This window comes from Herpailurus yagouaroundi, unplaced genomic scaffold (genome assembly GCF_014898765.1).
Source record: "Herpailurus yagouaroundi ecotype Mexico unplaced genomic scaffold, PumYag 28, whole genome shotgun sequence".
NCBI classification, from domain to species: Eukaryota; Metazoa; Chordata; class Mammalia; order Carnivora; family Felidae; genus Herpailurus; species Herpailurus yagouaroundi.
In genome coordinates, this window is record NW_024412376.1 from 110,266,772 (window position 1) to 110,281,253 (window position 14,482).

General features: G+C 37.0%; 1 protein-coding gene across 1 annotated transcript in view; it reads left to right on the top strand.

Moving 5' to 3' along the window:
• The window catches only part of GC (GC vitamin D binding protein), a 31,480-nt gene that overhangs the window by 10,372 nt on the left and 6,626 nt on the right, over positions 1–14,482 (top strand). The window contains exons 2-10 of the mRNA XM_040481584.1: positions 2,398–2,467; positions 3,031–3,163; positions 5,416–5,627; positions 6,747–6,879; positions 7,168–7,262; positions 10,358–10,487; positions 11,570–11,772; positions 12,503–12,632; positions 13,085–13,182. Of these exons, the coding sequence (XP_040337518.1) occupies positions 2,398–2,467; positions 3,031–3,163; positions 5,416–5,627; positions 6,747–6,879; positions 7,168–7,262; positions 10,358–10,487; positions 11,570–11,772; positions 12,503–12,632; positions 13,085–13,182 (1,204 nt within the window). The remainder of the gene's footprint in view (positions 1–2,397; positions 2,468–3,030; positions 3,164–5,415; positions 5,628–6,746; positions 6,880–7,167; positions 7,263–10,357; positions 10,488–11,569; positions 11,773–12,502; positions 12,633–13,084; positions 13,183–14,482) is intronic.

Below are 14,482 nucleotides of genomic sequence, written 5' to 3' on the forward strand. Positions count from 1 at the left end.
ACAACTGTGGACATCCTAATGTTATATCCTTCATTATAGGAGGGCAGCTCTCCCCTAGATTCTTTCCCCCATGCCCTAGTGGTCAGTCTCATTGAATATCATTAATGATTAATGGAAGCTTTCAGCCCTTTGAAATGGTGACAATATCTGACCTTGCAAACTTGTCAATACATTTCAGAAAATGTACTAGATGTGAGGGTTCTCAGCTGTAACAAGTTCACTGCAAGCGGCTTTTTATACTCCATTGACTGTTAACTTTATCAATCCTACTGTCTTGTCCTGGTTTCCAAGAGGATGTGAGATTTGAACATGTAGTTTCTTTCCCACTCTGATTTTGATGGTATTTGTAATAAGGGGGCGACTCAAAGTACTGCTTAGGAATGTCTCTGTCCCCCAGTTCTGACTCTTCCCACTGCAGTAATATACTTTGAACAGTCCACCTGAAAGATATAGGGGGCAACAAGCTTCTTCTGCAGGAGGTCTTTGCCATTAAATCTAAAATCCTAAAGAGAACTTTCCAAAAGAAAAAAATTTTCCCTAGTCTATATCCATGTACCACCACCTCCACAGCAAACCATAGAAGACCACTTTCTACCCTGGCTTCCTTATGTTCATGCTTTCAAAGCCCTAACTGAGAGGCAAGGGCATGTGGGAGGGTAAATGCATGACAGAAGTTGCCATTGTATCACCTGAGATGGTTTTCTCAATATTTACAGTCCAGGAGAAGTTGCTAACCCTTAACACACTTAGAAACTAGGCAGTTTATATACTTCCTACATTTCTTTCCAAAAGATGTATCATTAAATGTTGAAGGTTTCCTAGACTTACTTGCATAAATGAGTCAGGGAAGGACACCATGGACCACTCCCACCCATCTACCCTATTGTGTTATGTAGTAGGGATGTTGTGCAAGTGGGTCTTAATCTGTAAAGAACTCTTCTCCTGTGGGAACGAGCTCTTCCCAGCCACTTGAATGGACCTGAGAGTGGGTTCATTTGATTTTTCTGTTCCCTTAAAGAGGTCCCTCTGATCCTTTTGAACCTCAAAACAACTACCTCATAAAAGTCATGGGAAAGGCTGGTTTGTTTAATGGTCAAATATTTGTAAGTTCTTTTGAAGTTGAAACTACTCCCCCCCCCAGATCAGGACTGTTTCAGTCCTTTTGCCTATGGTGGCAACAAGAGACATGTACAGTTTCTTCTTTGCTTATTCTCTTCTCCTTCCTCATGCTCACTCAACTGCTTTTACCTCTTCCAAGGTTAACAGAAAAGGGACAAGCTAGCAGGAGAAGCAAGCAGCAGGAACATTAATTCAATGGACAGTTTTGTGAGCTAGTGTTTCTACTAGTTATGGGAAATATTCAAAGTTGACACTTTATGGGTTCGTTGGAAAGCTCTTTGCAACATTTCTGGAATCTCTGACATCCAGCTGGCACCTTAAAACTTCCCCTTGGGCCTCTGACTTTCAAGTTGTTGGACTCCACACAGAGGTGTCCCACTGTTGGCAGCACACTGCCCTCTAGACAGGCCACCCCTTCCTCCCCACAAATTAAGACAACTCCAGGTCAGATTGCTCTCCTGCTTGATCTATAGAAGGTCCACAGACCACAACATAGCTCCCCACTCAAAGCCCTCACCTTTGCTGCCCCAGGCCACTTCACTAGCCCCTCTCACCCTCTAATATTCTCTAGTCTGAATCAGACACCTGCCATTGTACCCCAAACCCCAGGGGTCACTATCAAGGTCTGACTGTTTTCCTTTAAGCCTCTCTCAGTGCTTGAAGCAAGGGAAGTGCTTTCCACCATTTCTCCAAACCCACCTCACAGGCTAATCTTTTTTTTTTGGGGGGGGGGGGGGAGAAAATTGCCAAATTTCCATTTTCCCCCCTAAGCTGAATTCCTAGCCTTCCCTGATAGAATTTGAAGTGGGTAATGGAGTTATGCTGGCAACACCAAGCCACAAATTTCCTTTAAAGTCCTGCATTAGAGGGGCTAGCTCTTCACTAAGTGTGTATGGGCATATGCTCACCATTTATGTTTTGTTCTTGTTTCTTTCCAGACCGTAGTGAAATGGAGACAAATAAGGCAAGGATTAAAAGTTACATTTTTAGCATTATTATAAAGAAGTGACATAAGAGACTGATTGCCCTATCAGTAAGTTCTGACATTTGACTTCTCTGCTTTCAGTATTAGGGCGTTTGTTCTGCTGTTCATTACAATGCATAGCAGGCCATAAAATTGATCTGTAGGAACCCAGCTAGAAAGGCACCCCAAAATGAAATTGTATATAGATATTGAGAAAATGCTACCTTCACCATAGATGCATCATGCGGAAGACCTATACATATAACGTTACATTCATTAGAAAAGATACCAATTTTTCTATTTCTGGTTCCTAGGCCGAGATTATGAGAAGGATAAAGTTTGCAAGGAACTTGCCAATCTAGGAAAAGATGACTTCACATCTTTGTAAGTACAAGGTATTCACTCACTCTCTTGGTTACTTGACCTTAAATGAAACCACATGTGAGAGAACTTCAATTCAGCAGGGAGGGCTGAGCCACTCTCTGCACATTGTGAGAACCCAAGACCAATGTGGGCACAGGTGTTAGGCCAGTGGAGGACATCCAAAGAATCCAGTTGGATTATTGTTACTAGAGTCTAAGAATTTGTTAGCAGTAAGGTTATTAATAGAGTTAAGAGAACAAGCACAGCTTAAGATAAAATAAAATGCAAAGAGTATATACAAGGGCTGTGGCAAACAAAAACAAGACATAGAACAGGATTACTGGGGAGGCTTGAGAAAGGAAAGAATAGAAGACTTCTTGGATAAAACCCCCAAATCCAACTTCCATTTTACAAGGAACATTTGCCTAGAACAAAAACTATTTTTTAAAAGTGAACCTCAGGTTCTTTTCACTAATCAATGTATGCAATATTCTGGTTAAGGACTGAACAAATTTCATGTTTTAATATGTGCAAATGTGAAGTTTCTTAAAATTCTAAATATATCAACCTACTGTTTTCCTCAGATCAATGGTCTCATACAGCAGAAAGTTTCCCAGTAGCACATTTGAACAGATCAGTCACCTTGTGAATGAAGTTGTCTCCTTGACAGAAGCCTGCTGTGCTGAAGGGGCTGACCCGGACTGCTATGACCTCAGGGTAGGTTCATGTGGCTGCCCATGTCCTTACGGAGTCACAGAAAGAAGCCAAGATAGGCCTTTATGCTGTATCTTGGGGAAACCTTAGACATCAACTCCACCTACTCCAAATTTGAGAGAATTACCCCCAGCCCAGACCTATTCTAGTATAATGAATCAGTTTTGCTCATTAGTCCTACAAGGTTCAAATGAAAAGACTGGGATATCTATTAGTTCATGAACCCCCTGAAATAATGCATTCTGTGTACCTTAAAAGCCTACCCATACCTATACATTTATCATGTTAAGACAGGTACAACTGTCCCAGAATAGTTTAGTGTTGGCCTCAAGTTATTTTGGGTTTCAAAAATTGCCTTATATACATACACTAGGTTCTGGGTTTTCTCCCTTTAAGTATAAATGCAGAAGTTAAAATGCTGAACTGACAGGATTCGAAATGTAGACAGGACCTGAAAAAGGTAAAAATACAGGTGTGTCTAGCAATTTACTAACACAGTTATCAGGCCTCATGCAAAGGACATTTAGATGCATCTTGATAGAGGCTTCTACCGACCAAACTCTCTTTGTTCAAGCCTGCAGAAATCATGCTCCAAAGATCTGATTTGAATATATCCTAAACAGGGGTGCCTGGGAGGCTCAGATGGTTCATGGGTTCTAGCCCCACATTGGGCTCTATGCTGACAGCTCAGCCTGGAGCCTAGTTAAGATTCTGGGTCTCTCCTTTGCTCTCCTCTCCCCCACTCATGCTCTGCCTCTGTCTCTTTCAAAAGTAAACAAACATGAAAAAAAAATTTTTTTTAATCCTACACAATGATTAGTCTTACCTATTAATTGCTTCATTGGGCCCTTGTATATGTTCTAAGAATTTTAAATCAATTTTTCCCCCACCATCAATTCCATAAATACCTATCATTTCAGCCAGACCTTCTATACCACTGTAAAGTAAACTACCAACCATGATCAATAACAGAACGCGTTTTTATCTTATTTACATTTTATTTCATGCATTAGTTAACTGACCCCTTGACCTGAGATAAGCCCCAGGATTATAGAGACAGATCACATGAAACAGAGATGGCATTGCCTTTGTCAGGGATGGGAAGCATTTTTAAAACCATGTTGATACTTTCTTTACAAACTTTTTTTGGAAAGGAGATAATAAGAAAAAAAAAAAAAAAAGGACAATTGCCAGGGAAAGAAATGGAAAGGAAAAAAAAATTCACCAACAAGAGATAAGGATGAAAAGGAGTTTCTAAGAATTCCTAAGTTCTGAGAGTCTGAGGAGGAGATAAGGAGGAGAGGTTTACTTTTGGCTTATGTAATTAATTCATCATGTTGCTTTCCTTCATTTACAGGAAATGATCTTTAGAAGTTTTTAAAAAGATGACCAACATAAATTAAGTGTAGGGATGTCTAGGCAGTTTTCCCTAGTAAATCCCCAGAAAGTTTTTCCCATGGGGACTCTATTTTACATTTACTCCAAGTATCAAAGTCTTTCCAAAAAGAACATTTTGCTGCTGCAATTGCTTTAGTGGTGCCCTTACTATGGGCTTAGTCTGCCCACATGTTATCAGTGCACACTGTTGAGGCAGTAAATTAAATTGCACCAGTGGTGTTCAATCTGTACTGCACAGGAGAATAAATACTGGGGCTTTAGGAAACAGATCCTCAGGCTGCCTCTTTGAATTAATGAATCAGTTTCTGCCTTGTAAAACCCAGGCATCTGGGCTCTGATCCTGATGCAAAAGCAGGCTCCAGCACCAGCAGGTAAGAGAATGCAAACAAATGCAGAAGACTAAAACAGTCAAGAAGAGTCTGCTCATTTAATAGAAGGATGTGACCCTTCTCCCTGGGGTATTTGCAGCAGAAAGCAGGTGGGAGATCATAGCAGAATCACCAGCGAAGTTTTTCAAATGACCTCACTTACCCCGAGATATGTTAATATTTACGTATAGAAACATTGAGCTAAAAACAAAACAAACAAACAAAAGCCACCTCTAACAGCTGCAAACACAGTCCACTTGTTAATGAAGGTTCTATTTCCGTTAATGAGTAATTAACATAAGACCCTGTATTTGCCTGTAACTATGTAAATTGTCATGTTGATAAGTCATCCAGTAGAGTTTTTGGCATGGACAGTTTGTTACCGATGAGAATTTTTAGATTTAAAGACTAACAGGTCATGCTCCATGGAGAATTACAAGCCTGGAAACTTCCATATAGAAATTGACTTGTTTTCTTTTCTCATTCTAGACCTCAGCATTGTCTGCTAAGTCCTGTGAAAGTGACTCTCCATTCCCAGTGCACCCGGGAACTGCTGAGTGCTGTACCAAAGAGGGCCTTGAACAGAAACTCTGTATGGCTGCCCTGAAGCACCAGCCACAAGAATTTCCTACCTACGTAGAGCCAACAAATGATGAAATCTGTGAGGCATTCAGGAAAGATCCCAAAGACTTTGCTGACCAGTAAGCTGCTTTCATAAGTAAAACTTCAGGGCATAAAATAATCAGAAGTGTGTCAAATCTAACCCCCTAGTCAATATAAACGCCTCTTTTACAGCAACCAGGAAATTTCCATTAAGAACTTGACTCTTCCCGAAGACTTCTCATTTCAGCCAGTGCTGATTATTATAAATGCCCTTCTCAGACAGAGATAAAGTCAACTTTCTAAAACTTCCAAACTTAGTTCTATCACCTGAAGCAGAATCACTTGGATCCCCTATGTGACATTTTCAAATATTGGACAGCTACCGTGATTCCCCTTATGCTAGGGATCCTTGCATACTCCATCAGATAGATTTTTTTCTTTCCATTTATGTTAATTTTTGTGATCTTCCAAGACTAATAGAAGAATCAATATATCATCTGGCTCCTCATGAATGTTAATCAAGGAGATCATCAAATTACATGTTCACTTATGTGGTAGAACACATCATGTTCGCAACTGTTTCTAGGGATATGAGAATAAAAAAACATGCTTTTCTGAAAATTAAACATTTAAAGTGTACACAGCTATACAATTCTATTTAGGATAATGGCAAAATACATGTCCAAGAGTCAAATGCAACGTGGCTCAGATTGGCCTCAGAATTGAAATTAAGGTCATGATTTTATAAAAATTGGTTGGCTTGCTCATCCCTGTAAATAATCAGGATTTTGCCCAAGATTTCAGAGTCTCATATAGACCCTTATGGCTTATACTCCTAACAATTAAAAAACATTTCAAGAAATAAGCCTACAAATAGCAATTGTGGAGAATAAGTCAACTGGGATAGATGATGAAAGGTAAAGGTGTTTCATTTTAGTTTGTTCAATATTAATAAGCAACTACCATGGGCCATGCACTTAGTAGACACTAAACGATAAAGAGACAAATGGCCCCTCCTCTCAATCCACTTGGAAATTTAAGAAACTGCTTTACTAAAAATACTGATTAAAAGGGACCAGTATCCTATCTCTAAGTCCTTAGTGAGCCTTAGATATGGAAATTGAGCTAATGTAACACATCCTTTTTCCACCAAACTAATGAAAAAGTAGATTCTGCTTCCCACAAATGTTGACCAATACTATTTTCCCCTCCCACAGATTTATGTATGAATATTCCATTAATTATGGACAAGCTCCTCTACCACTCTTAGTCGGTTATACTAAGAGTTATCTCTCTATGGTAGGGTCCTGCTGTACCTCACCAAGCCCAACAGTATGCTTTTTGAAAGAGGTAGGTATCATTTTATTATGTAGTTATGTTCTATTTTTTTCCTCTACTAATGCCATTGAATTTAAGTAATAGTTCAGATTCTGGAAGGAGAAACTTTCTAAAATGCCTCCTTTGCATTTCATTCATTGGAAAAAACATAACCACCTCTAGGAAAGATCTATCAGTAAGTTCCTTTGGTCAGAATTCAGTTTTATAGTCATATAAGATAGTAGTTTCTTTTTTCCATTTCTGCAAACTGCTTTCAATGGATCTTGACCACCTAATAAGGTTCTCTCACTTATTTCCTAGAGACTCCAGATGAAACATTTATCACTTCTCACCACCATGTCAAACAGAGTCTGTTCACAATACGCTGCTTATGGGAAGGAGAAATCAAGGCTCAGGTAAAGATTAAGCACTAACAGTAGGTTTAGCTGTTTGTGTCTACACGATCTAGAATATTAGAATTCTCTAAGAAAATATTTGTGATAGAATATATAGACTATAGTCTTACGTTCCTGGAATTCTCAAAAATATAATCCGGTTCTTTTTCTCTACATGAAATATGAATCAAGAACAAGTATACATTGTCAAATATGACATTTACTTTTAATCAACCTTTTCCATATACTTCTGGGAAAACTGGTAGACCACTAGAAGTGGTTTCTTCAGTATTCATATTAGCATAGATTACAAACACAAAAACTCTTTTTACTCATCACCTGTTATTTCCTTGACCTATTTTTTTCTTGGGATGAGACTTCCTGAATTCTTATTATATGAAGCTTTGTGCTATATATCATGCATGTCTCTTAAGTTTAATGAATATATTCTAATTAGTTAGCTACTTTATTTATAACCTTCACTTTGATTTTTGTGTGGCTACTGTTAACACTATATTTTAATTCTGACAGTTTCTAGGTTAACACTTTTCTCATCTCCCCAGACTTCTAGACTTTGTGGTTTATCTTTTCAGTATTTACAGTCTATAATTCACAAGACTTTTTTCTCTAATGGTAATGAAAAAGCCTATTTTGTGTTGGCATCACATCCTAAGGTTCTCTAATGGTAATAGAAACTACTTTCATGAGTCCTTTAAAAAGAATCTTCCAATAGAAATATTCAAATACTAAATGGCATTTTCTCTAGACCTTCCCTTTAGTTTTCCTTTTGCATTAAGGTAATATATTTAGGAAGTAGAACATAAGGATTTATAATATAAAACCACCTATAATATATATTATATATATAATATATATGTATTAGATCTTTATCATTAGTTTATACTTGCATTTGTGTCTAGGAATTTATCCCACAGAAATAGCATTGAACATGAACAAAGATTTAGTAGATATGTTGCTGCAACATTTCTTTTTAAATATGAATAGATTAGAAACTTCCAAAATTTCCCTAAAATAGAGAATACTTATATCAATTGTGGTATATCCATAGGAGAATGCCATAGTTTGGATTAAATACCTTATTACAATAGAATTAAAACAAACTATAGATTACTAGTAAAAGATATTGAAGATACAAATAAATAGAAAGATATTCCATGATCATTAATGTAAGAATATGGTTAAAATGCTCATACTATTCAAAACAATCTACAGATATAATGCAATCCCTATCGATACCCCAGTGACATTTTTGACAGCAGCAGAAAAAAGGCATCCTAAAATTCATAATTCATATAGAATGCCAAGAGACTCTATACAGGCCTAACAATCTTAAAGAAAAACAAAGTTGGAGGCCTCACACTTTATAATTTCAAAACACACTAATAGCAATAATGATCAGGATGCTATGGTACTGGCATAAATACATATATATAAATGTATAAATATATAAATTTATAAATGTATAAATTTATATATATGTAGGTAGATCAATGGAACAGATCCAAGTTGGCCAAATTGTTTTCAACAAAGGTGCTGGGACTACACAATGGGGAAAGGACACTCTCAAATAGTTCTGAAAAAATTGGATATCCACATGCTAAGGAATTAAATTGAACTCTTACAACAGATTTGAATATTCAAGATGGATTAAACATAAGGCCTAAGACTACAAAACTCTTAGAAGACAAAAGGAAAAGCTTCAGAACACTGAATTTGACAAGGATTTTTTGGAAATGACCAAGAATAGACAACAAAAGCAAAAATAGATAAATGGAACTACATCAAACTTAAGCTTCTGTTTAAGGAACTCCCATAACTCAACAATAACAAAGTATTCAATTCTGTCTAATCAAGTTATTTAAACAGTTCTCCAAGAGATATAGAAATGGCCAACAAGCACATGAAGAGATTTTCAATATCACTAATCATAAGAGAAATGCAAACCAAAACCACAATAAGAGATCATCTCATACCCTTTAGGATGGCCACTTTCTAAATGAGTGTTGGCAAGAATGTGGAGAAATTGAGATCCTTGTGCACTATTAATGGGAATGCAAAATGGTGTAGCCATTATGAAATACAATATGGAGTTCTCAAAAATTTTAAATTAGAATCGTATGATCCAGCAATCCCACTTTCGCATTCAAAGTAGAATCTCAAGGAGATATTTGCACACCCACGCTCATTGCAGTATTCATAATTGCCAAGAGGTAGAAGAAACCTAAATGTCTTATGCTAAGCAAAATAAGCAGTCACAAGAGGACAAATACTGTGTGATTCCACTTTGTAGTATCTAAAGCAGTGAAAAATCATAGAAAAAGGAAAAATGTGGTTGCCACAAGATTGGAGTGGAGGCAGTCAATTTTCAATGGATACAGAGCTCCAATTTAGCAAGGTGAAAAGATTCTGAAGTCTGCTGTATTTACAGATATTTACTTACAGTAAATATACTTAACATTACTGAATTATATGCTCAAATAGTTAAGATGCAAACGCTATTATGTGTTTTTGCCAAAATTGTAAAAGAATACTTGTAGATCAGGAATGTTTTCTGTATCATTAAGTGAAAAAGGCAAACATATAAATAGTGTAGCAGAGCAGAATCCTTTATGAAATACTTGGTAAACCTGATGAAATGCTTCAGGGTTATATACCAAAATACCAGCATTTGTTAATTCCGTGATCTAGGGCTATAAGTCTTCATATTTCTTTTATCTGTAGTTTCTAAGAGAATTTATAAACTATTTTTAAAAGTACAATGAGGGGCCACAAAAATAAGCTATTGGTCTTATGAATAGGGACTTAGTGCTTTATTGCTGTCATAGATCTAACATTTTAAAGGCGTGCTTCGAGTAGGGGATGGGAAGAGAAGAAAAGCTACGTATCGGTACTAAAAATACAAAACGATTTATGTAGGATGACTGAATTTTGATTAGCAGCTCTAGCATATAGGAAGCATTGCATAGCAGATGTGTTCCACGCAGCTATCAAGGACAAAGGGTTGAAGCCATGGTAATTTTCCTCCAGACTGTATGTTCACAGGGAAAAAGAGAACAGAATACGGGTAACCTAACAATCCATTTTTAACCATTTAGCCATCTCGTAAAATTAGCCCAGAAAGTGCCTACTGCTGATCTGGAGGATGTTTTGCCACTAGCTGAAGAGATCACCACAATCCTCTCCAAGTGCTGTGAGTCTACCTCTGAGGACTGTATGGCCAAGGAGGTAAGAGAATCATCATCATGTACCATGTACTGTGTGGCAGGCACTCTAAATTGCTGGTTACATACATCAACTCAGTGAATCCTCATGAAATTTAAGTGTGTCATTAACTCCGTTTTACAGATGAGTAATGATTAACAGGGATGAATAACTTGAAGTCTTGCAGATAGTAAATGGCAAAGTCCACACACAAGGACAAGATTATCTAATTCCTAAGAATTCCTTACTCTTCCTGCACAACCCAATGCAGTTTAATTATCATTAAACTTCACTTATTTAACTTAATTTTAATGTCTTAAATAATATTTAGACTTGAGTTCCTCAATACACTAGCCACATAAGAAAAAAAATTTTTTTAACAAAGTTTACTTAATCTATATACCCAACATGGGGCTCCAACTCATGACCCTGAGATCAAGAGCCACATACTCTACTGACTGAGCCAACCAGGCACCCTACTAGCCACATTTTAAACGTACAATAGCATAAGACAGCATAGATACAGATCATTTCAAAGTTCTACTGAACAATACTGCAACAATTATTATTCAAAGCTGCTCATGTTTATACCTGTTATAACTTGATGGTCAATTTTTTTCATCATTTTTTATTTACATAATCCTTTAGATAGGAATTTGAACTGGTGCTTTAGATAAGGGTCACCCCAAGTCTGGACAGCTTTAGAAATAATAGTGGGAAAAAAACAGATGATAACAACCTAAGAAAACAGGTCTCCATTAATAGGTGTTTTTCTATAACCTGACTTATAACTTTTCATCTATATCATGCCAAGGTTTGTAAGCCTACATAAGACTTCCTCTTTTTTTTTTTTAATATTTGTTTTTGAAAGAGAGACAGAGCATAAGCAGGGGAGGGGCAGAGAAAGAGGGAGATCTAGAATCTGATGCAGGCTCCAGGCTCTGAGCTATCAGCACAGAGCCCAACACAGGACTTGAACTTGTGAACTGCGAGATCATGACCTGAACCAAAGTCCGACTGAGCCATCCAGGCACCCAAGCCTTCCTTGTTTTTAATTAGGCCAACCAAGAAACTAACAATGCACAAACTCACAATTGCTTTTGTAGCTGCCTGAATACACAGTAAAGATCTGTGACAACTTAGCCACAAAGAATTCTAAGTTTAAGGACTGCTGTCAAGAAAAAACGCCCATGGACGTTTTCATGTGCGCTTACTTCATGCCTGCTGCCCCAACACCAGAGCTGCCAGCTGTCGAGCTGCCCACAGGTCAAGACGTATGTGACAAAGGAAACACCAAAGCCATAGATCAGTAAGTAGAGTTAACTGGAGTAACTTTTCTTGACAGTATGGATATTCACTAGCATTAAATGACAAAGAAATTAAATGGAAGAAAGGGTAAACTTTATCTGTTTTGATCCAACAAAAACTAAAAATACACCCTTGCTGCATATACCCTAAGTTGCATAAGCTATAAGTATATGCATATTCATTGCATAGAAATACTTCACAAATAGGTTGTATTAACAGGTCAGAAAATTATCAATATTAGAGAGCAGAATGGAGACTAACTTTAGGCTGGAAGTCTGTATTTGTCCAAGTACGATTTTTATAAATGCATAGATAACAATGGAATAAAACAATGGAAGAATTTATAGAAATCTGTTTTCATAGAAAAGCCAATTAAGGCTTTTACTTGATGCTTTATGTGAGATTCGTGGTGTTATAGTTGCACAAAAGCTAGTTCCATGTTATTTTGAAATAGATAGGTTTACATAGAACATATACATATGCATATATAGTACACACAGAGCTTTAATTCATTATGAACTAGTCAGAATAGTTACAAAGCAACCGCTAATAATTTGCATTTCAATGAGAATATGAATCCAAAATCTGTCAATTTGGAGTCACATTTACTTAAATCTTTTATTTTTAGTTAAGATGCAGAAGTCAGGTGATCTGCCTTTTTATAATACAGAGAACATTTACACAAATCTACACATGTTAAAGAGCATTCTCTCCTTTCTCTCTCATACCAGATATATATTTGAACTAAGTAGGAGAACTCCTCTTCCAGAAGTATTCCTCAGTAAAATCCTTGAGCCAACCCTGAAAAGCCTTGCTGAATGTTGTGAGTCTGAGGACTCTGCTGCCTGCATTAATACACAGGTACTATATGCTCTATTTTCTTCAGCAACCTTGGTTTAGGTCAAGAGTTGGAAAACTGTAGCTCATGGGCCATATCTGACCCCATATCTGTGTTCACATGACCCATGAGCCAAGAATGGTCTTCTATTTTTTTTAATTTTATGACACATTAAAATGTGAAACTCAAAATTCAGGATTCATAGTGTTTCATTAGAACACAGCCTCACTCCTTGTTTACACATTGTTTATAGTTGCTTTTGTGTCCTATTGGCAGAGTTGAATAATTATAAAAGAGACTATCTGGTTTACAAAACCTAAAATATCTACTATCTGGTTTTATGTAGAAAATGTTTGCCAATATCTGGTGTAGATAATAAACACACATAATAACACATTACACAGAATTCTGATTAATGCCTCGTAGAGCAGTGCTTCAAGACAAATAATTTTGTTATGTAATTGTTTTCTTACAGGGCCCTCAACTGAAAAAGGAATTATCTTCTTTCATTGACAAGGGACAGAAACTGTGTGCAGATTATTCAGAAAACACTTTCACAGAGTTTAAGAAGAAGTAAGGAAATTTTCTGTTTCCTCCACATTTATCAAAAATATTAGCATGGTATTATGATTTGAAAGTATAGTTGAAGGCTTGAGACTTTAAAAAGTAGAATCTGATATTTATATGGAGTTCTATCTAAATGGAGTCCTTTTTGGAGGGGAAAAATGGTCATGTGTATCAGGTGAGATATCAATTAGAACACAGCCCACAAAAGTATATTTATAAGACCTATAGGAACTTCATTAAAAAAACAAAAACAGATTAGCCCACAGTACATCAACATTCTTGCCCTAAAGCCATATGTAGAAATTGCTATCAATAATTGAGGAACTGTAAAACTACTGAAGTTATCTAACTTCATGGCAGATGGTCTGACAAACAACCCAAACTTTCGATCAAGGGTAGTACCACCCATGACCAGCATGTATTCTCTATAAACTGAAGATACAAATGTTAATTAATCATCAATAATGTTGTACAATAGTCAGTAGTCCTATTTCTCAAGAACGGCCATAAAAGTGAAAGAAATTTTGCTGGGTTCCTAAAGACCCATTGCATTCCTAGTTTCATTAAGTAGATTGCTCACATCCATTTCAAATCATCTTGCTCAAATAGGCCTAAAGCAAGCACAAATGGAACTCCACAAAAAGACCAAAGAATCCCCAAAAGTAGGACCCCAATGAAGTCTACTTTAGCAAAGTTCTAAAATGAAAAACTGTGAAAGCCTGAAGTTCAAAATATTTCCCAATTATAAAAAAATAGTATAGAATAACATAAAACAGATAATCCAAGTTTTGTACTCCAGGGTCACATGGGGCAATTACTGATATTTTTAACATACTGAGATTATAGAAATTATCAATATAGTGGAATTGACATGTAGGGTTATAAAATCACAAGACAGACTACGGAGTCTAGGTATTTGAAACACTGCACCAGCTTATGCACACGCGCGCGCGCGCACATACTTTCTCCATCCTCGGAGTTCCTCCTGGTCTGACTTACCTCCCCTTCCAGCTGGGACCGACTCATTTCAGTAATGCTTTTATAAGCAAACCAGCCCCCCCATCTTGTGCTTTCCCAGGATCCACCTTACCCCAACTAGATAAATTCGGGCTTCTACTACCTCCCATTGCCCACAACTGGGCTGGCAAACAGTTCCTGGAGGTCAGAAAACCAGACTGAATTGCCCATTATAACAATAGAGAGATACCAAGATTATAGACCATTCAAATTGGGAGAGAATCTAGAGAACTCAAGTCCTAGCACCATCTTGAAAGTGAGGTGGAGACATAATGGATAGTAGAGCTAA